Here is a 23,933-nt window from a genome sequence, read left to right on the forward strand (position 1 = left end):
TGTTAGACAATTATATGAAATTTTATAGTTTTAAAAAAGTGAAATTAAATGCCTTAAAATAGATAAATGAAGAACTGATCTGAAAAAAATCTTGAAGATCTGGAATTAGTCCAAGCAAAATAAAAGAATTTAAGTTAACAGAAAAACAAAAATTTCAAATTCATAAAACATGATATACTATATTATTAGGATGCATAAGTAATAGTATTAACAGAGAAAGTTTGCATGTTTGCTTTGTATGAATTTAGTTGTATACAGCATAAAGCTTAAATATTTTGAACATGTTAGCAAGGTAGTTTTAAGAGGAAATTAGATACTTTTAATAAACAAAAGAACATTTTCCCCCCAAACTTTGTGGCATTGAAAGAATCACTTCATAGTGGGAGATTAAATATAAAATTGGATAGGAAGAAAGTTCATACTCTGTAGCTATTGCTAGAGTTTAATTAAAGCATGGTGAATTATATGGAAAGCAGCTTTTACTAGTTGCATTTGCAGATAAACAGGGAGAATCAAAATTGACCATATGTCAGTAGATTCAGTGTAATTAACTGAGAAAGTAAAATCTTTCTCTTTCATATTGCAAGTGGATGCAACAGACTTAAAGATGCTCATTTGATTACAAATGCATGCTAAGTTGTGGAAATTAATATCAGGAAAGATTTCTTTTACTGCAAATCTATTGCTGATGATGCTATATCTAGAGAAACAATATAATTAATAAATTTAAGTGAAAAATATACAAAAAGAAATGGAAATCAACTTATGTCAGAATGAAATGCATTTCTATAAATTACCAGTTAAAGTATGACCCCTCATACAATTTGTAAATGTTGTGTGCTTCCCCAGATAATTGCTTGTAACATGAAATTATGAATGAGAAACTATAAGTAGTTTTTCCAAATCGTTAGGAGAATAATCAAATTTATTTTAAAAAATCACACAGTTCATTAAAAAGGAATGCTCTTTTTTTACTTTTAGAAAGATTTTATTTATTTTGAATTTTACAATTTCTCCCTAATACTGCTCCCTCCCCCCCCCAACACAGAAGGCAGTCTGTTAGAAGAAAGGAATGCTTTGTAAAATTTATGGAAATATGGGTGTAGAACACAGGGTTCTTCCATGTTATTGCGAAACTACTGGTTTTCTTATGCTAAAATACTTCAAAAGGTGTTTAGGATAAAATTCAAAAAATGTCATTTTATTTAGTGATAGTAAAGATGACGCAAATGTATTTTATACATGTAATGAATGTATTTGAAAAATGGTATTTTCTAAATCAACATCAGATTTGTTCTTTTATCCTTAGAGTGACTGAATTTTTTGAACAAAATGAGAGCCATAGATAAGTTTATAAAATCGTATTTTGATATATTTTTCAATTAAAAATACCTTCTTAGCAAATAAAATAGGATTTATTGAACATTTTACCAGATTATAGAACTTATTTTCACTTTCTTTTAAAGATTCAAATATTTCTAAATAGTAATGGATAAGGATTCCAGATATATGGACAATTATGATACTTTTCCCTTAGTAGCAAGAAGAAAGGTTAATATACTTGTTTTGCAATAATAAACCAAATATATATATATATATATATATATATATATGAAATATAAATTTCACTACTATTTGAAATACTTTATTTTTTTAATTTGAGAAACATGATATTTTCTGTTATTTTAATATAAAATGAAATATTAATTTAGACTAGTGGTTGCAAAAAAAGTTGAGAGGCAAATAACAATATCATGTTTTGAGAATTTGCTAAAAAACACGAGAAATTTGGATTATACAAGAAATATGGACATTATTTGTTTGCAAAAAGACCAGTGTTGGAAATACAGATGTTAAAAAAAAGTTGTAAAAATAACTTCTGCCCAAAAAGAGCTTACTTTTTTTCGGTTTTTTGCAAAGCAAATGGGGTTAAGTGGCTTGCCCAAGGCCACACAGCTAGTATCTGATGTTGGATTTGAACTCCGGTACTCACTCCTGACTCCAGGGCTGGTGCTCTATCCAATGCGCCACCTAGCCACCCAAGAGCTTACAGTCTGATTGGAGGAAGCAACACAGAATGTTGACCAATTAGGGATTCTTTGATTCTGAAAGTTTCAGGGATGGTGAATGGGGATGTAGGGCAATAGAGTGAAATACACTTTCCAGAAATAATGGCAAACTGATTTCTTTGTTTCTAGAAATAAAGGTAGGTATCTGAAAAAGCTAGGAGATGATTTGTGGCAAAAGAGAGATACTGAGGAAGGGGAGTTGAAGTTTGCCATAACTATTGCTGAGTATAATAGATTATAACTGCCCTAAGAGATCTTCTGAGATTCAGAAGCGAAGACAATTGGGAGCTTGTAGAATCAATAGTTAACAAACATTTATTAAGCATATACTATGAATCTGGTATTTTGCTAGGATCCAAAGAAAGGCAAAGGGCAAGTACCTGCTCCCACATTCTTAATGGGGTAGATAACATGTATGTCTGTCTGTCTATTCATCTATATGTAATATATCTATCTCTATCTCTGTCTGTCTCTGTCTCTGTCTCTATCTTTATCTCTATCTCTACAATAATTATCAGAGGGAAAGCATATACAATCTAGATTATAAGTGTAAAACTGTTGCTCTATTTACATTTAGGCTCCAGACAGACAATTAAAAAAAAGACTTTAACATTTTTTTGCAAGGCAATGGGGTTAAATGACTTGCCCAAGGTCACACAGCTAGGTAATTGTTAAGTATCTGAGGCCAGATTGAACTCAGGTTCTCCTGGCAGCAGGGCCAGCGCTCTATCCACTGCACTACCTAGCTGCCCCCAGACAGACATTTTAATCTAGATTTCTATATTAAAAATACAAATAAAGAAATTAATGCCATGAAATAAGACTATTCAGCTAGAAAAGAAAAGTGTTCTGTCTGGCAGTATGCACAAAGACCATGCACTGTTATTTCACCAAGCACACACATGAAAGATGGAACAAATAACTACTTATAAGCCCACTTTAAAAGACTGAGGTGGATCAGTGAGAGATGTGTCTATTCACAGCTCTGAAGTACAAGGAAGGAAAGATTGAAGGATTGAAAATGTGGTCAAGCACTGCTCCTGGAGGAGCATTAAGTGGAATTGTGGAAGGTTTCTTGCAAAAGGTGAGATTTTTAGCTTCAATTTGGAGGAATTAAGAGAAACCAGGAATCAGATGAAGAGGGAGAGAATTCCAAGCTTAGGGAACATTCAGTGAAAATTCTTGATGGAGTGTCTTTTGTGAAGAACATTAAGGAGACCAGTGTCACTGAGTTGCAGAATATGGGTAGGAGAGTAAGGTATAAAAAAGATAGGAAGTTGCCAGGGTTTAAAGGACTTCAAAAGCCAAACGGGATTTTATATTTGTTCCTGGAGATAAAAGGAAATCACAGGAATCTTTGAAATGGAATGGGAGTGGGGTGTTGCCAAATCTGTACTTAAATTAAACAGCCAAGTGAAGGAAAGGTTGCTGTGGAGAAAGATTTGAAACAAGGAGACTAATCAGAAGACGTGAAATAATCCAGGTGTGAGGAGATGAGATTCTGCAGTAAAGGTAGGTGGCAATGTTAGAAAGAAGGAAATGTTTAGTAGGTTGATAGTGAAGGAAGAAGTGACAGGATTTATAAACTAATTGGGACAGTGTTGGGAATGAGAGAGTAAGATGTTGAGGATGATGCCTAGGTTTTGAGCCTAGATGACCGAGGATGATGCTCTTGGTAGTAACAGGGAATGTAGGAAGAAGAAAGAGTTTCAGTGGAAAGATAATAAGTTCTATTTGAACAAGTTGGTTTTAAAGTGTTCATGGGTCACCAGATTAGTATATCCAATAAATGGTTGGAGATGCTAGACAGGAAGCCGGTTTTTTTGTTTGTTTTGTTTTTTGTTTTTCTGGACTGGATATAGCTGAGAACCAGCAGCATAGAAATTATAATTGAATTCATGGGAGTTGATGAGATGACTATACATATTTTGCATTCATTTATTTGTGTCTTCTCTCCTCTGCTACAGAATGCAAGCTTCAAGAGAACAAAATAGCCTGATAGCTCTAGGAAAATGTCTTGGGGTGGCTAGGTGGCACAGTAGATAGAGCACCGGCTCTGGAGTCAGGAGTACCTAAGTTTAAATGTGACCCCAGACACTTAATAATTACCTAGCTGTGTGGCTTTGGGCAAGCCACTTAACCCCATTGCCTTGCAAAAACCTAAAAAAAAAGGAAATGTCTCATATACTCAGAATTTAATATTTATTTAATTGAATTTAATAATGTGGTGACAGTCATTCTATCTTCATGAAAAGTATGTATTATGGGAAAGACCTTAAAGGAACGGGCTTTTGTAAAAAAATATGCCACCAATATATAAATGAGTATTATCAAGGAATGTAAAGTCAGTTAATAAAGATAATTTTTAGATCTACTTTACACAGTCATGTGTAACACACAAACTTTTTAGTATTAAAAAATTTTCTTCAAATTATTGAAGACTGGCATAAAGTCAAGATTTTTTGCTTTGAAATTAATATCATTTTCATTTTTGTTGCAAAAGGAACACTGAAATTTACTTGGAAGTGAATTTTTTTAAGCTTTTTATTCCCTAAGAATCATGTTCGCTATGGCCAAATAACTGTCAATTCTAAATTATTGGATATAATGTATTGTAAGTTTCATTATAGTTTCATACAAATAGGGAATTGTTATTTTCCCTGTTTTATCATTAGTATAATTTAAATCAATCTCCATGTCAATCTTTAATTTCTCAGCAAAATTTATTACTTGAGCTATGTGTAAAATGGTTTAAAAAAACTTTAAAGTGTTTTGTAATTATGTCATAATCAAATCATTTCAACAGTAATTATTAAGTCTAACAAAAATAATATATATATTTAAATTTTATTTATTTTTATTTTTGTAAAAATGATGTTTTTTTATAATTACTAAAATATTCTTGTTTAAGAGTAAACATAATATCCCCTCCCCCCCAAAGAATATAGACCCTTGTGAGAAATAAAGTAAAGGAAAGAGAAAAACAATATGCTTCAGTCTGTGTTCCAACACCACCAGCTCCATCGATGGATCACATTCTTTATAAGTCCATCACAAAAGCTACTTCCATATTTTTCCACCATTGCTGTTGCTGATCACAACTCCCTCCATCCATACCTCCTCACTACCATATACTATATTTTCTCTCTCCTTTCACTCTGTCCCTCTTCTAAAATGTGCTGTAGGGTAGCTGAGTGGCGCAGTGTACTGATCACCAGCCCTGGGGCCAAGAGGCCCCAAGCCCACATACTACCCCAAGGCCCAGCTACCACCTGGCCCCATGGTCCCGGACAAACCACCCAATCCAGCCCCTTTGAAGAAGTATAAAAGAAAACGTGTTATATCTGATCACTCTCCCCCTGGATCCACTCTCTCCTCCATCATTCACATCCCCGCCTTTCTCCCTGTCCCCCTTCTCTCCTTTTTACTTTAGATGTTTATACCCCATTGATGTTGTTTCCTCTCCGAACCACCTCTGAGGAAAGTGAAGGTTCCCTCATTCCTCCTCACCTTCCCCCCCCCTCCATATCATTGCAATAGCTCATTGCAATAAAAAAAATCTTAAAAAATAATATTTTTGAGGGTCTATAACATTTAGGTAATTTTGGCAATATATATTTATCATTTTAGACTATAATAATAAATGTCAAGTTTTCAGGTAATATACTAAAATTCTGTAGCATAATAAAATATTTAATAGGCATTAAAATGTGTATTTCCCTTATAAAAGTTGATTACTCATTCTTTTCTTGTTATCAGGTGGTATTTTTGAATATGTGGAATCTGGCCCAATGGGAGCTGAAGAATTAGCCTTCAGATTTGCTGTGAACACAATCAACAGAAATAGAACTTTACTGCCCAATACCACCCTCACCTACGACACTCAAAAGATAAACCTCTATGATAGTTTTGAAGCTTCCAAGAAAGGTAACTTTTCATACTTTTGGCTTTTCTAGAGCTAAAGTCTATATAGTTATGCTTAATAGTTATCTTAACTCTAATCTTTGAGTAACTTCTTAGGAATATAGACTATTTTAATAATTATTAAAGATCTCTTTGCGTGACACAGAGTAGCAGCATTCTAATTCAATGGCTTTAGTGATGTGCATTGATAAACTTTTGAAGCCAATGTCATTTAAGGCTTAAAAGAATATTTCTTATGAATTATTTTAAAAAACAAATAAAACAACAAAAACTAAAGTGGAGCTAAGCCTGAACACAAAGAACTCTTTCTCAAAATAATTGATTGAAATATATGTTGACTGTTTTGTAACTAAATGTATACTGTATCTCCTATTTGACTAATAATGTGTATTGAAATGTTTCTGTCTTTATTTTTGCTCCTTTTCCCCTCCAATCCTCTGAAGACTATGTATATTTGCTAACCTTTCCAAAGGCTTGTGAATTCTTTTGTAAACTGTCAAGCACTTTATAAATATGAGCCATTATATCCTCAAGTCTGTGCTTTAAAGGTTTTTTTTTTTCCAAAACCAATTATATTGGTACTATGATCTTAATTTATCTGTTCTCTCATCAAACATCTCTTGTTCCAAGTGATTCTGTTAAATTGAGAAAGCTAAAAATTTCATGATAACTTTGAAACTTTGAGAGGAATTTTTAAAACAAAATGAAACTTCAAGGATGTATCTTTCTTGTCTAATTAAAAAAATTGATTTTTCTTTCTGTTAATAGAAATGGACTTAATGAATTAATTAATATGATACAATCAAAGTTAAGAAACTGCAAGGAATAAGACTCATTTTATGGATCTTTATAACATTTTATGTCTGTATTATTCACATGTGTTATGAAAAAAGTTTTTTGTTAAACATAAAATACTGAATAAACTATTAGCTATTATTATAATGTTCCATTCTCCAAAGCTATTTTGGGATATGGTAACTTTGGGTCCCTAAAGAGTATGTCGGTCAGTGCTCTATCCACTGCACCACCTAGCCACCCCTCTAATTTTCTTTTAATTGGAAAGTTGTCTTCTTTCCATCTCCTCAGTCTTTCTCTGTCTCCTTACACTCATCTTTCCATGGGTTCATATTATTCTTAGTTAAATATTTGAATTCAGTTTAACATTTCAAACAACTCAAATCCCCAACAATATGTGTGAATTTTGTTTTCATCAAATCTAGTTAAGATCTTCAAGTCCTATTCTGTTGGTCAGGTTTTGAGTGTAAACCCAGTGATGGATCATATGTAATGTCCAAGGAAGGCATCTTGAGATTGGCTGCAGGGTATTTTTTGGGAACAATAGCAAATTTCAAAGAACATTTAAACAGCTAAAGAAAGATTGAGATCTATATTGGTGGAAGGAAGTGAATATTCACACCAATAAAATAAAAAATACCCAAAGTATTGAAAAAAAAGTATCATTATATTTGAATTTCACATTTTAAGGCTTTGTTTTGCAAAAAAAGAAAAAAAAACATAAGAAATGTGACATGTATTCTTTGTGACCCCTTCAAATCATTACACTGAGAAGTAACTATTTAAGTTTTTCAGATTGCATAGAAGGTATTAGTTTATTTTAACAGAGGTAGTTTCCTCACCTGAGAATTCCCTATACCAGCGAAATCACAGGTTTAGTCTCTTCAAATCCCAACCTTATTTAATCTATACATCGAAACATAAGAGATTAGGAAATTCACATTTTTAACTTATTTAATTACACAAATGTGATTTTTTAATAGGTCTTTGAAGTTTCCAAAATGTTTTGCATTCCTTTTGTCATTCTAATCTAAATATAGGTCAATATGAGGTTTGTGGGTAGATGACTATTACAATATTGTTATCCTCAGTTTAGAGATGATAAACCTGGCTTAAAGAGGTTGTGTTTTATTTGTGGTCACACAGCTAATTATCAAAGGAAAAATTAGAACCCAGTTCTTCCTGACGTAGGCCTAGAATTCTATCCACTTTGCTGCAAAAATGCTTTTTTTGAATACCTTCAACATTGCTATTTAATTAACTAAGTAGACTTTTCCTTCTACTTTTTTTCTGGCGGAAACAGAATATTGTAATATTGTTTAGTTCTAAAGATTGTAATATTGTTTAGTTCTAATATGGACTTTGCCTTTTTGAAGAGTCAATTTTTAAGATACTATTTAAGTTAGTGATAGAATAGAATCAAAGATGCTTCAGTAACTCACTTAAATGAAAGCATGCATTGCTGTTTATATGGTATTTATTGGTCCAGATGATCTTTTTCAGTCTAGTTTGTTAGTATTAATGAGAGCTGTGCAAAGGGTCCATGTTTCTCAAGGTGAAAATATTCCTTTTTTGTTTGCAGTCAACTAGTGTTTATCAAAGTCTATATTTTGTCTGCTCTCAGAGTTCATCTCTTTATGACTGTACAATAATTTTATACATCTCAAGACCATTTTTATATGATGGAAGGTTTGGAGGGCTGTAACCAGAGATTAAAAGTTACATTGAAATGGTTATATTTGTCCTCGTGGCTGCAATATCAAGCTTATGCAGGCAGACTGCAGAATTTGACTAGTTCATAGTTCATGACATAGTTCATGATTATTTCCATCAGGGAGATGTAAATGTAATGCATGCTTAGACAATTAATCCTAGAGAATACTGAGTGTGGGTACAGATGAAATATTAATGTGTCTTTTAAAATATATTTCAAGGCAGACTCAAATATTATCAAAGGGAAAAGGTGCTATCTTGAAAATATTTAAGAAAAATTGAGCACCAGGTGATGAAAACATCAGATTTTCAAAACATTAGCTGTCATTTAAAACCTTTTTCAAGCATTCAAAATTCATTAACAATAAATTTTCCTTCTTGATTTTGCATGAATTTAATCTGATCACAAATAAAAGTTCAATTCTGATTTTAAGAGGGAAGATATTATGAATTAACCCCCATACTATGGACCTCATCTGTATTGTTTCTGCTGATTAGATATGTGTGGATATTAGAGATTAACATAAAGAAGTAAAATATAAGAGTCAAGTGTAGTATTGTTTTGTTGGGGGGGAGGGTTTGCAAGGCAGTGACAGTTAAGTGACTTGCCCAAGGTCACACAACCAGGTAATTATTAAGTGTTTGAGCCTTGATTTGAACTCAGGTCCTCCTGACTCCAGGGCTGGTGCTTTTTTTTTAGTTTTTTTTTTTTTTTTTGCAAGGCAAATGGGGTTAAGTGGCTTTCCCAAGGCCACACAGCTAGGTAATTATTAAGTGTCTGAGAGTGGATTTGAACCCAGGTACTCCTGACTCCAGGGCCAGTGCTTTATCCACTATGCCACCTAGCCGCCCCACTGGTGCTTTATCTAGTGTGCAACCTAGCTGCCCCAGAGTGTAGCATTGTATCTGAATTCCATGGAAGAATATGAAGTTTATTAAATAATCCAAATACTACTCTTAATATCTTTTTTCATTAATACAATTACAGTATATTTTAAAGACAAATAAGTAGCTCCAAGATTTTTAATTTCATCTTTTTACCATATATATTATTCCTAACGGGAAATATGAATCATTTCACTCATTAAATGATTCTCTGGATAATTAAAAATTCAACTTCACTGAAATATTCTTATACTAATTTCTTGGGGACATTTTTGTTATCAAGCTGGTCTGTAATATTTTCAGTCTTTCTTGGTTCCCATTTTGACACTATTTTCAATATAATTAAGTGAAAGGCTGATATTCAATCTGAGGTTTTTATTTATACCAGTCAATTGATAAGCATTTATTAACTGCTTATTCTGTTCTTAGTACTGTGCTAGGTACTGACTAACCTAGATTAAAAAAAAGGCAATTCTTATTCTTCCTGAATTTTCAGTGAGTGAGTGAGTGAATTCAAGTTATCTGAAATCTTTTTATGCAAGTTACTTAGTAAACCTGGAAACTAAAAATATATAGACTCCCTGAGTAGTTCATACAACTCTAATTTTTTTGGTGTGTTTTTAGATTTTTTTCACAAGGCAAATGGGGTTAAGTGGCTTGCCCAAGGCCTCACACCTAGGCAATTATTAAATGCCTTAGGCTAGATTTGAACTCAGGTACTCCTGACTCTAGGGCCAGTGCTCTATCCACTGTACCACCTAGCCACCCCTCTAATTTTCTTTTAATTGGAGAGTTGTTTTCTTTCCATCCCTCAGTCTTTCTCTGTCTCCTTACACTCATCTTTCCATGGGTTCATATTATTCTTAGTTAAATATTTGAATTTAACATTTCAAACAACTCAAATCCTCAACAATATGTGTGAATATTGTCTTCATCAAATCTAGAGCAATTGAGCTTTCTTGCTAAAGATTACTAGTGCTATAAAATTACTCACTCCAGTATCTAAATTATCTGGATTGACAATCCACGTATTTTTAAAATCATTTGTGATAGTTCTAATATTCAATCTTTGCTCTGTGCCCTTTGGTTAAGACTGTATATCTGTTGATGATTTTGTTTCTGAAGGATAGGGTAGATTTTTAACAATGACTTTTTGACTTTCCCCTTTTGAATTTATTGTCTAAAATAAATACATAATTTCAAATTCAGGGCTATTTCCAGAAATAAATTAATATAATATATATTTATTGTATATACATATTCATAACATAATATACTGCATTATCTATACATTTCCAAAATACAACATAAATATATATATATACATATATATATATATATATAGACTAGATTATTATAAATAAATATTTGATTAAAGTGTAAAACTCTCACTGAGTATTACTGAATTTGGACATTATTGAGCTCCCTCTTTTTTCCTCCCTTGTCTTTTTTTTAAAGTGACCTATAGAGGATTTAGCAGCCAGCAGGTAACTGGATGTATTAAATTCCCATGTTGAGGCAAATATTAATAATGGAAAAAAACTAGAAATGAAATTAGTTCAATTCAAATGATATTTAAAAATTAGTATGAGTAGAATGCCGCAGGATTTTGCCTTTTGGGTCATGGAATTAATAATGTATCTGCTGGCACATTGGTTTCTCTCCTCTCATCATTGACAGACTTCTATCTTCTCTTCAGCCTGTGATCAACTGTCTCTCGGGGTAGCAGCCATCTTTGGACCGTCGCACAGTTCTTCAGCCAATGCTGTGCAATCTATCTGCAATGCCCTGGGGGTTCCCCACATACAGACTCGCTGGAAGCATCAAGTGTCAGACAACAAGGATTCCTTTTATGTCAGCCTATACCCTGACTTCTCCTCACTCAGTCGTGCCATTTTGGATCTGGTGCAATTTTTCAAGTGGAAAACAGTCACAGTTGTATATGATGACAGCACTGGTAAGTTTAAGTAGCTTTATGTGGAGATGTTTTTTTTTATTTATGGATTTTTTAAATGTAAAGTTTTTTTTGTTTGTTTGTAATTTGTGACATTGGTCTCTTGGTGTGCCAGAAACCCTTCCAATAAGCAAAGAACTTGGTAGAAGAACAAGAAAACATCATAGTTATTTAATTATAATACAAATCACAGAGTTATACAATTGGTTTTATGCTTATAAGGGACTTTGAAAGCAATATTTTGCATATATAAAGCAACAGCATCAATGTTCTAGTAATAGACATTCTTTTTTTCCACTTTCCAGTTTCACATTTCAAGTAGGATATTGATAAATAAGAGGATCCTTGAATACCATGTTTGAAGGAGCTTAGGAACATGCCATATAAGGATTGTTTGAAGGAATGATAGATGCTTAGTATGTTAAATGAGATGGAGGGCAAAACTAGGATCAATGAATGGAAATTGAAGAGAAGTGAATTTAGATTTGACTTAAGGGAAAAAATCTTAACACCTAGGGTTGCTAAAATGGAATATGAGGCCTTAGGAAGAGGTCTTCAAGTGAAGACTGGATGACCACTTGGCTATGTCATAGTGGAGATTCCTGTTCAGGTTCACATTGGAGATGACTTCCAACAATTTTATAGTGTGTATTTTGAAAAGTTTGGTCTATATTTATCTCAGAAGTGTATGCATTTATGGGGAACGTTTCCAAAGGGAAAGCAAGCACATGTCTGACTTTCAGTGGACCAAGACGTTTAGCCACATTCTTACTCTGGTATACCCTTAACATCTGGAAAAACTATTCATATGCAAAAATTTCAAAGGAAAAAGAATAATGTATTTTGTATAAATGTCTATGTAAAATACTCACTTCTTAGTAACATCATTTTATGGTTCAATAAGAGATAATTTAGCAAATGACATTTTGCTGTGTATTGTAAACTGGAAGACTTCATTGAATTTTCTCTGGATATATGCTGAGTAATTTAGACTGTCTTTTTATTGAAATATTCAATCTATTATTTTATATTTTACTTGGGAGGTTTTTCTGAGATACAAGGTAGTTAGTAATTAAAAATACAATCTTAATTATTCAAAGTATTGAAACATCTGATAGAATATTGAATAAAAATAAATGGAGGAATGGATTTGACATGTTTTAAAATACTCATCTGGTTATCAATATCATGGCATAGTTCTAGATTTTTAAAAAATAAACGTCCATCAGTGACAATAAGAATTTCACATTTTGCAATTATGGAAATAACCTAACCGGTAAAATGGCAGATCAGATAGAATGGTCCCTGAAATTCCCTTTCTCTTTTCAATATTAACTAGTATGGTGCCTATTAAATATATTAACATCGGAATACTGAATTTGTCTGACTTTAAAAAAAATTAATATGACTCTCTTCTTGAGAAAGTGGTTTGATTTAAGGTTTTAAATCAATGTGAAAATTTAAGAAATATTTATTGAATTAAAAATAAACAATTAAAATTACTGGTTAAATTAGAGTCTTTTTAAAACTACTTTTTAAAAGGATGTTTTTAAAATTAAAGTGACTAAATTTTTGTTTCTTGGAAGGTGTATTTAAAGTCACAGATTTAGAGCTGAAATGAACCCCAGAGCCCAGTTGATCCAACTCTTTCATTTTTTAGAGTAAACTGAGGTCCAGATATCTTAAATGATTTGTGAAAAATCATAGTCAGTGGCAAAGCCTATATTAAAATCTTATACTCTTCATATTATATATTTAGTTCATTGTATACTTGCTTTATGCTTTGAATTAAGTTTTTCTTTGCATTTTGGCAGGTTCTCTTTGCCAATTTTCAGATGAAAAGCTCATATACAAATAGATGAGGTTCTGCAATGGTCCTTAACATGCACATACTAATTTATTTAATTCTTGCTTATTCTGTCTTCATCTCATTTACATAAATATGTGAATAACTAATGTAAAATTTAATTTAGCAAATATATTTTAAGTGCCTACTTTGTTCTTGCACTAGGCATACAAAGTTGAAGTACAACATGGCTCCATCCAGCAAGGAAGTATGCATATTATTGTTGTTTGCTTATTTCTTAAAATGGGTAAGACATAACTGATACTATTTATAGAAAAAGAGAAATTTAAGCATAGTCAGGTTAATTGGTCTTTAGGAAATGATATAAAGCAATATTGTAATTCTTTCTGAATTTTCTATTAATTAAATTATTTTGATAATGTCCTTATAGATTATGTATTGAACTTTGCTGGCAAACATGAAAAAGCATTTTCATTTCATAAAATGATCTAATAGGCATCTTGGCTTAGCAATATTGAACTTGGAGTCAGGAAGACTTGGGTAAGTTTCATAATATAGATCTCGATCTGGAAGGGACATTTAGAGATCATTTAACACAAAATCTGTCATTTCACAAATTAAGAAACTGAGGATCAAGGAAGTTAAGTGATGTATCCCTAGGTCACATAGAAATAGAGGTATAATTAATAGAAGTTGGAGTACAAATCTCACCTATGATTTACTAGTTATTTGATTCATGATATTATATAGGACTTACTAATTCATTGGTGAAAAGGAGTTGTCCTCCCTGCCCCCCTCAGAAAAATCACAGATCCTTCACAAATTCATTATACCAATACATTTATGGTGACTATAGGGAAAGTGTTAGGTGGATGGCATTGGAAAAGTAAAGATCTATTGTGCTTTCAGATTATTTTTTTCATGAATCACTTTTAAGATAATTCTGTGCTAAAGATTAAGAACCATTTTGTGCTTGTGTGTACATATATGAAGTGTTTCCTGTCTAAATCGGAATCTTTCAAAACATTTAAGCTATATTCATATGTTTTTCTTCTGACTTGAAATTATTATAGATTTTTGGAAAAAAAGAGCCCTAACCACTTAAAATCTTTTTTAATATAAATTTAGAGGAATACCTTTTTTTTCCCCAAGGCAAATGGGGTTAAGTGCCTTTCCCAAGACCACACAGCTAGGTAATTATTAAGTGCCTGAGACTGGATTTGAACCCAAGTACTCCTGACTCCAAGGCCAGTGCTTTATCCACTATGCCACCTAGCCACCCCTGAGGAATATCTTAAACATCTCTAGTTGTAACCATTCCTTGGAAACCGCTCTTAGAGGACATAAGCTTACTAATGTCTTATTTATAAGTAGGTTGCAATTTGATGAATGAAATTGTGCATATTTTCAGCATTGTTTGCAATTAATTAATTAATTAATTGCCTTCTTGTAAATAATAGTCTATGTATTTGGTTAATTGAACCCACAACTGCCCACTTTTAATTTAAGCAGTCCATTTTAATTTAAGGTCAATTATAAATAATCAGCGTATTTACATATGGATTTGAGGCTAGGTCAGGAAGCAGAAACACTTTAAAACATGAATCCAAATGTCCCCATCTGTTCTAAGATTTCCAGTTCTACTCTTCTCTTCCTTATCCTCCCTTGCCCTACCCTCTTCTTCTCTCCTCTATAATTAGAGTTTGTGCTATCTGCAAAGGAGTACCTGGGTTTCAGTTTACTCACCTGTAAAATGAGGTTTAGATGACCTAAAAAAAGTAGCCTTATATTTCTAAATCTATGACTTTTCAATTTGTTTCATCACTTCTAATCAAAATAAATGGTAAATGAAATGGTGGTTGATCTTTGAATTAAAATAGACAATAAAACTCAATGAGGGGTCAATCATGACCATGGGACGCTGTGTTCAGTTGTTTCTGTCATGTCTGACTCTTTATGACACTATTTGGGGTTTTCTAGGTAGAGATTATTTGGTTTGCCATTTCCTTCTCATATTACAGATGAGGAACTGAGGCAAAACAAAAAGTCTGATTTTTTTTCCCCAGTTTTTGCAAGGCAAATGGGGTTAAGTGGCTTGCCTAAGGCCACACAGCTAGGTAATTTTTAAGTGTCTGAGGCTGGATTTGGACTCAGGTACTCCTGACTCCAAGGCCAGTGCTCTATCCATTGTGCCACCTAGCCACCCCAAAAGTCTGATTTTAACTCTGGAAGATGGCTACCTAACTCCAGGCCCAGACCTATCCATGTACCACCTAGCTGATTTTCTTAAACTAAATTCTCTATTATTAAATGAATTCTAGGCTTTATGATTTGGGTAACCATTATACTTATAATTTTCCCTATCTATTTCCAAAAGCAATTCATTATGTATTCCACTCATCCTATTTTACATTCTAATTTATTTTGTTGAGTTTTCCAGTTTGCTACTTGATAATTATCTTTCTTTAAAGTTTTTCTCTTGCCAACAAAAGTCATACCACACTACATAGATATAATGAAATTATATAATATAATGTTGGAGTTAGACAAGCCATGAAAATGATATGAACAGGATATGGTCTTTTTTATGATCATTAGCATTTGTTGTGGTCTTGGATGAATGCTTTTAAACATCGTAAAAGTCTGTTAGCTCTCTGAATGATGTCCAAAAAAGAAGAAAAGAATTGGCTTCAGAAACAAGATCATGTTTCTGTCAAACACTGAGTAACATAGGACTCATTTTAAGTTTGAACTAAAAATAAATTAGGAATGTGTTAGCTTGTAAACAGTCTCAATACTGAGTTGTATTTCCTTATAAATCACTGCACTTCAACTTGGCTTATAGATCAAGCACCCCTTTATGATTTATATGTTCAGCAGTGCTTGATATGTTTTATTTATAAAATGTTTTATATTAGAATATAATATGATATAAAATAATTTTCAGAGGTGTTGATCAGTTAAATCTTAAAAAAATTAAAGCTTTTTTTTTGCTGTACCCAATATGTATATTTATTTCCTTTTTGATCTTTGTTATATACTTGTCTCTATACTAAGATCCTATTTATTGTAACATGCAACTGACCTTAGTTTCTAGAAGATTTTTTTTCAACAGAGTGTAATTTATGATAGGAAAGTTTTGAAGAGGTACCTAGCATAGTGTCTGTTGTTTGAAGTTCAGGTTGGTTTAGTGTGGTAAGGCTCATCTCTAAAAAGTTGAATACCAGTACCTATTTTGTTTCATTTTTGAAATCCATGAAAAAATATATATGATTATAAGTTTGGAGGGTTGTAATTTCTGTTGTCATAGAGTATACACTACACTGATGAAATAAGGGATTGTTTAGTGCAAACAAAATATCTAAACTTGCTAGTTATCCACAGATAGATCAAACCACTAATGGTATTATTTTGATAAGGCAGAGAATATCATTCAGCATCACTCTAGGATAATGACCCTATCACCATCATTTTGCTTTGACTGTCTATAATCAAACTTACACTGAAAAAAGTCCTACAAAAAGAATAAGACTAATAGAGGCAAATGTGCTTTAAAAGCCAAATGATAAGGAGTTGAGTTAATATATTCAATTTTAACCTCTTATATGTTCATTTCTTTAGTGGAATAGAAAATTGAGACGAACTCAGAAAGGGATGTGGGCATTGTTAATAGTTCAATGTTGATAGGGATCAGAAAGGATCTCATGATATGGATTTAGAACTTATTGCTTTAGAGCTCCTCTGAGCTCTCTTCTCACTTTTTCAAGTGATTTACTCATTGTGACAATCTAGTAGAGTTGAGAGCCAAAATTCAAATCTAGATCCTTGGACTCCAAATCTTTTCCACTGCATGACACAATAATGGCAATTAATTGGGAATGATTGCTAGTTAGCTTTATATTTTATCATAAAAATTCAGTTACCAGGAAAGTTCTTCAATTGGTCCTATATTGCACTTGTAATTTTAGTTTTTGAATTATATAAATCTAAATAATTTGCTACATTAACTTTAGAAATGGTGACAATCAAGACAGTTGCATAATGATGATGACAACTTGAGGGAGACTTTTTCTCAGATTTCATAGATTCAAAGAATCTCAGAGTTGGAAAGGCCGTTTTATAACATCTGGTCTAGTTTATAACTGAATAACAATCCCTTCTTCAATATCCCTGACAAATGGTCATACCAGCTTTGTCTAAAGACATTCAGTGAAGACAAATATATCAACTCTGCAAGAAGTCCATTCCACTCTTGGATAGCTCTAATTGTGTGGAAAATTTTCTTCATAGAAGAAATTTATTCTATCTTTGCATTGCCCAAAAACAAATATTATGTTTTATATTATGGATTGATTTTTTCCCTTTTTCTCTCTTTCTTAAAAATTTTTTAATTATGGTAGAACCACATATAGTGAGAATAATTCTTAGAGGGAAAGCTAAATTGATAGAATTAATAACAAATAAGGAAATACCAAGCATTTGATCTGACGTTATGAAATTTAATAACTTGATATGGAGAGAAACAGAAAAGAAATGAAAGCAGTGTTTACTTTCAAAAAATCCAGCTGGAGATGACTTTTTATTAAACTTCTATAAATGAGTTTTGCCCATTTGAGTTGTTATCAGACCATAAAATGTTAAATGATAGTAAGCATTCATTTTCTTTTTTTGAGTCTTAAATTTAAATGGAGTGTAATAATAATAATGTACTTTTATTAATATTATGGCTTTTTAACAAAAGATATTCACTGAAGAATACCTTTTTGGAAAGCAATATTTCTCAGTATTATTAAATGTAGAATCACATAATTTTGATCTTATTTCAGGGGGTGGGGGAAATTTGGATCCAGGATGATTATATGTTATACTTTCTAAGTACAATGTTTCAAGTGCTGTGTTCTGTAATACCAAGTGCAAATACAATTAGCAATTATGTGTTAAACCTAATTATTTGAAGATAGTTGATTATATAGTTTGGGGTATTAGTGTTCCAAAAAGGTTTCAGTATCACTGGTGCAGTAATGCCTGAATACAGTTTCTTGAGGAAATTAAGAAAACTTAGGAAATTGTCTATGATGTTATTTCAGGTGTGCTAATTATATAGTAGGAAATCTTTAATAATGTACATATAGGTTAATTATATTTTAAAGGCACAGTTTTAAGGCAGTAAATGGATAGAGTACTAGACCTGGAGTAAGGAAGACTTGAATTCCAATATAAGGTCAGAAACCTACTAGGTGTCTGATTCTAGGCAAATCATTTAACCTTTGCCTGAGTTAACGTCAATTGCACAATGTAACTAATAGCATCTACCTCCTGCAGGGTTGGAAGGATAAAATAATATTTGTATAGTACATTGCAAACCTTCAAGTACTAAATAAAGGCTATTATCATTATTTATAGCAGCATCATTAATAAACTGTTAAATTATTTAAAATATTAGTTTATTTTAAGACAAATGTGAAGTTCCAGATTTAAAAAAAGATAGACTCAGTCTCTCTAGGGAACAAGTACCAAAAAGGAAATGGAACAAAACAAGCATGTGCATTTCACTTAATATATGCCAGATCCTAAGAGCTTTTACAAATATGTTTTTATTTGATCTTAATAACAATCTTATAAGGTGTCACACAGCTAGTAAATGTCTGAGGCTAGATTTTAATGTGTCTTCCTGATTTAAGGCCCTTTGTTCTCTCCACCTATATTTTCTAAAAGGTCAAATTAGGCTATATTAAGGAATGATAGAGCAGCATTGTTGACTCAGTCTCAGTTTTGTCAATCCTATTGCCTTATCAGAGTCCTTCTGTCATGTGGTCAACAATATAAGGGTTCATTAGAAAAGAACAGAATTTTTAAAAAGTGTGAGAAATTATCTTTGGAATGCCTAATGAATAGCATCCCAAAATCCATTGAAGATCTGTGAGAATAATTATTTCTATGCAAATATTTTTCTTATGATCAAAATATCCTATCCCTACCTTCCCTACCCTATCCTTCACTTTTCTGGTTGGTAAGAAGGCAATGGGGGATTAGTCTTTATGTCCCACAGCAAGATTTTTTATTTCACCTTCTACATACTTGGTTGAACTGGTCTTAAAATGTATATTGATGCAGGAATATTACATTCTAGAAAAAAGAAAGTTCTAAAGTTATCAATTAAAAATATCAAATTCTGAAAGTAGAGATATAATGTTTTTGTTCTTCATTTTTGAAGAAGACCACAACATCAGGAAAGCAAAGCTATGGCAAGCATGTGAATTGGATTTGAGTGAGGGAGTGCTGTGTTTAGTCACCAGTCTTATTTTCTCCTCCAGAACCATGAATCAAGACAACTGGATATGGCTCTGGATGCGAAACAGTTAGGGTTGCCCAAGGTCACACAGCTAGTAAGAGTCAAGTGTCTGAGACTGGATTCGAACTCCTATCCTCCTGACTCCAGGACCATTACTCTACCCACTGGGTCACCTACTGCCCTGAGTAAAGAAATATATTTTTATAGATACATATATCTGTATGTCTCTAAAATGCATTATATATGTATATATTTAAATATACATTTATAAACATATAGATATATAGAGAAGAAATAGAAAATATTTAAATTTATTTTTTTAGAAGTTTATTTCATTTTTTATTAGATTCATTTTATAGGACAAATAGTGTATAAAGCTTTTCTCTTATAAATTATATAGCATTTTCCAAGTAATTTAACAATTTTAAGTGTTAGTAAAGTACCTTGTCATTTCTCTTACTATATTTTTCAGTCATTTCTCAATTTGCTTGAATTATAGAAATAAAGATTAGGATTGACAAGAGGGCTTAAAGAAGCTACACTGTGTTTTAGATAGTAGTTATATTTGTGTTACTTTAGTGATTTTGTGAATAAATTGTGAAATTATTTAGAAATTTAGAAATGACTTTGAAATATATAAGATGTGTTTTAAGTATTTTTGCATCTATATATCCTAATGATATTTAACTTCCACCACTATCCCTACTTTTGAATAAGCTCTTGGTTAATTTTTTCCATTTTCCTGAAAATGAAAGATAATATAGGAAATCATAAAAAAAAACATCACTGTATCCATTTCTTCTTCCTCCTAAAGAGAGGACTAGAATTTTCTGGGGGGGAAATTTCCTAGTTGAATGATAGTTGAGGAAAATATGGGCAGGTTTTTTTAGGCAGTTTTTCTTACCCTATTGTGGTCAAAATTCTACCAGTTTGCTGAAGCCTAAAACTTTCTGAAGGTCTATAATTTTTATTATCTGATCAATGAGGAAAGCATAGATACATTAGAAGGGGGAAAAAAGAGAGCATTGTTTTAGGAAAAGGTACACAAAAGGATACTTTTCTTGGAACTCTTCTTTGATAATAAAATTGGAATTCTTTTTCCACCTGTTCTTACTCAATGTTGTATAATCTCTATTAAGTCTTTTATATGTCTAATGCAGAAGTAGACCTTTTGGCCATAAATCTAGATTTAACATACTCTGTATGACTTTGTCCTATTGACATCTAACCAGGATTCAAAGTAATTCATAGATGTTCTCAAATAGAAAACTAAATTACTGATGACATTAGGTTTAATTTCCCCCCTTAATGTAATCACTTTACTATATTATTTAAATAGTATTATGATTTTTAGCCTGTTAATGCATGTAATGAAATAATCTGACTAAAAAAATTTTATAAGACTTTCTCTTTTCAGAGCATTCTACTACATGAATATGCTAACAATGGTTGAAAATGCTATTGATCAATACTTGTTACCAGTATATTATTTGGAGAGGATAAAATAAAGGATGTATCTCGACATGTCAGGCTTAAGATAATTATATGAGATATAGAGTATATCAGTTTATACTTTTCCTTTTGTATTTCCTTTTGTATTTTGTAATTTTCTTACAATTGGAATATAAGAATATTTGCTTAATTTGAGAAATGTTTTGCTTCACTACAATTCATCTTACTGTGGATCACTGCTTTGCCATTTTGGACTGTGTTGCAAAACTCAATGAAATATAAGTTATTCCATGCAGAGTTATCCAAGATAGACTGGTCCTAATGGAGAGTTCTGACAAAAGATGATCCACTGGAGAAGCAAATGACAAGTTTCTCCTGTAACTTTGCCTGGAAACTCCATGGATAGTACTTAAATGAAAAAAGAGATGACCTCAGAAGAGCCCTTCAGGTGGGAAGGTGTTCAATATGCTATTAGGGATGGATGGATTATTAGTGAAGTATTAATGAAGCAAGTGGGTCAAAACCAAAAGAAAGATTAGCTATAGATGCATCTGATGATGAAAGGAAACCCAATGCTATAAAAAGTCAATATTGCATAGGAAATTGGAATATAATATCTATGAACCTGGTTAAACAGGGGATAGAAAGATTAAAGATCAACATCTTGGGTGTCAGTGAACTTAAATGGATGGGAATGGGTTGAATTAAATTCAGGTGATCACTAAGGTCAAAATAAGACCTACAACATCTTCTGAAAAGGCATCCCCCCAAAAAGATGTAACATTCATCATGGGAGACTGAAATGCCAATATAATAAATTAAAAAGAATAATTGGAATAAAAGGCAAGTTTGATCTTGTACTTCAGAATCAAAAGGATGGAAACAGAATTTTTTCGTGATAACTTAGAGAAAACAAAGACTATTTTCAACAACTGTAGGGTGACTCTATCATCACCAGATGGTCAAAAGTGAAATCATATTGATTATATACTTCGTAGCCAAAGGAGGAGCTCTTTACAGTCAGTAAAATCAAGATCTGAAGTTAACTGTGACTCAGATCATGAGCTTCTGATTGTAAAATTCAGATTTAAATTAAAGAAAGTAGAAAAAAATCATCAGACTATATAGGTATGACCTAAATAATATCCTTTATGAATATAAAGTTGAAGTTTAAAGGATAGAGTATCCCTTCTAATATTATTATTATTATTTTTATTATTATTATTGTATAGTTTATATTAAATAGATTTAAGGGATTAGATCTGGTAGATCTATGAATAGAAGTTTGCAGTATTGTAGGAGATGGCAAGAAAAAATTCTAAAGAAAAAGAATAAGAAAGTAAAATGACTGTCTGATGAGACTTTATAAAAAAGGGAAAGATTAAACCCAAATCAATTCATGACCCTAAGGAATTTAGCAAGGAGAGATAAGGTTTTCTTAAATGAACAATAAAAACAAGTAGAACAAAATAATAGAGTGGGAAAAGCAAGACACCTCTTCAAGACAATTAGAGATGTCAAAGGAACATTTCATGCAAAAATTGGCAGGATTAAAAACAAAGTAGGGACTGAACAGAGAAGCATTAGAGGTTAAGAAGAGATAGCAAGAATAGACAAAAGAACTATATGACAAAGATCTTAACATCATCAATAAATACACTGGTGTGTTTATTCAGCTAGATCCAGAAATCCTAGAGAATGAAATCAAGTAGTCCTTAGGAAGCATTGCTGAAAATAAGTCTCATGGAGGTGATGGATCACATAGCCTAAAAGATGATGTTACTAAAATACTGCACTCAATATGTCAGCAAATTTTGAAAATTCGCTATGTTCACAGTGACAAGTCATCAAAGAGATGGAAGTGCCATATCATCTTCATTATCTCCTGTGGAACCTGTATGTAGGCTAAGAAGCAACAGTTAAAATTGAACATGGAACTATTGATTGGTTTAAGATTGGAAGAGAAGTGAAACAAACCTTTATACTGTCACCTTATTTAATTAACTTTTATAGAGAGTACATCATGCAAAATGCCAGACTGGAGAAATATCAGCAACTTCAACTGTTCAGACAATATCAATATCATTTTTATGGTATAAAGTGAAGAGAAATTATGATGACTTGAAAAAAGTGAAAGAGGAGAGTGTAAAAGTTGATTTGAAGTTTAGCATAAACAAAAACAATAGTAAAAACCCTAAAATTTTGGTAAGTAGTTCTACCTCTTCCTGACAGAAATGGAAGCAGTGTCAGATTTTATATTCTTATGCTTAAAGATCATTGCAGAGAGTGACTGCAGCCATGAAATTAAAAGATGATTGCTCCTTAGAAAGGAAACTATGGCAAATCTGGAGAGTGTGCTAAAAAAGCAGAAACATCACCTTGCTGGCAAAGATTCATGTAGTCAAAGGTATGGTTTTTCCAGAAACAATATATGACTGAGGGAGTAGAACTATATAGACAGCTAGGTAACACAGAATCTATGTTTCCAGCTGTGGTGCTGGAAAAAGACTTTTTTTTAAAATAAAAGAACTATTTTATTTATTTTGAGTTTTACAATTTTTTTCCCCTAATCTTGCTTCCCTCCCCAACCCCCCCCACAGAAGGCAATCTGTTAGTCTTTACATTGCTTTCATGGTATGCATTGATCTAAGTTGAATGTGATGAGAGAGAAATCATATCCTTAAGGAAGAAAAATAATGAATAAGAGATAGCAAAATTACATAATAAGAAAATGTTGTTTTTTTTTAAAATTAAAGGTAATAGTCCTTGGTCTTTGCTCAAGCTCCACAAATCTTTCTCTGGATACAGATGATATCCTCCATCATAGAAAGCCCCAAATTTTGCCTGATTGTTGCACTGATGGAATAAGCAAGTCTATCAAGGTTGATCATCACCCCCATGTTGCTGTTAGGGTGTACAATGTTCTTCTGGTTCTGCTCATGGAGAGAGACTTTTGAGAGTTCCTCAGACAGCAGGGAGATCAAATCAGTCAGTACTTAAAAGAAATTAATTCACACTATTCATTGTAAGGTCAAATATTTA

General features: G+C 32.2%; 1 protein-coding gene across 1 annotated transcript in view; it reads left to right on the top strand.

Moving 5' to 3' along the window:
• The window catches only part of GRIK2 (glutamate ionotropic receptor kainate type subunit 2), an 851,151-nt gene that overhangs the window by 279,635 nt on the left and 547,583 nt on the right, over positions 1–23,933 (top strand). The window contains exons 2-3 of the mRNA XM_074187246.1: positions 5,829–5,996; positions 11,086–11,343. Of these exons, the coding sequence (XP_074043347.1) occupies positions 5,829–5,996; positions 11,086–11,343 (426 nt within the window). The remainder of the gene's footprint in view (positions 1–5,828; positions 5,997–11,085; positions 11,344–23,933) is intronic.

Source organism: Macrotis lagotis, chromosome 5 (assembly GCF_037893015.1).
Source record: "Macrotis lagotis isolate mMagLag1 chromosome 5, bilby.v1.9.chrom.fasta, whole genome shotgun sequence".
In the NCBI taxonomy this organism is placed as follows: Eukaryota; Metazoa; Chordata; class Mammalia; order Peramelemorphia; family Peramelidae; genus Macrotis; species Macrotis lagotis.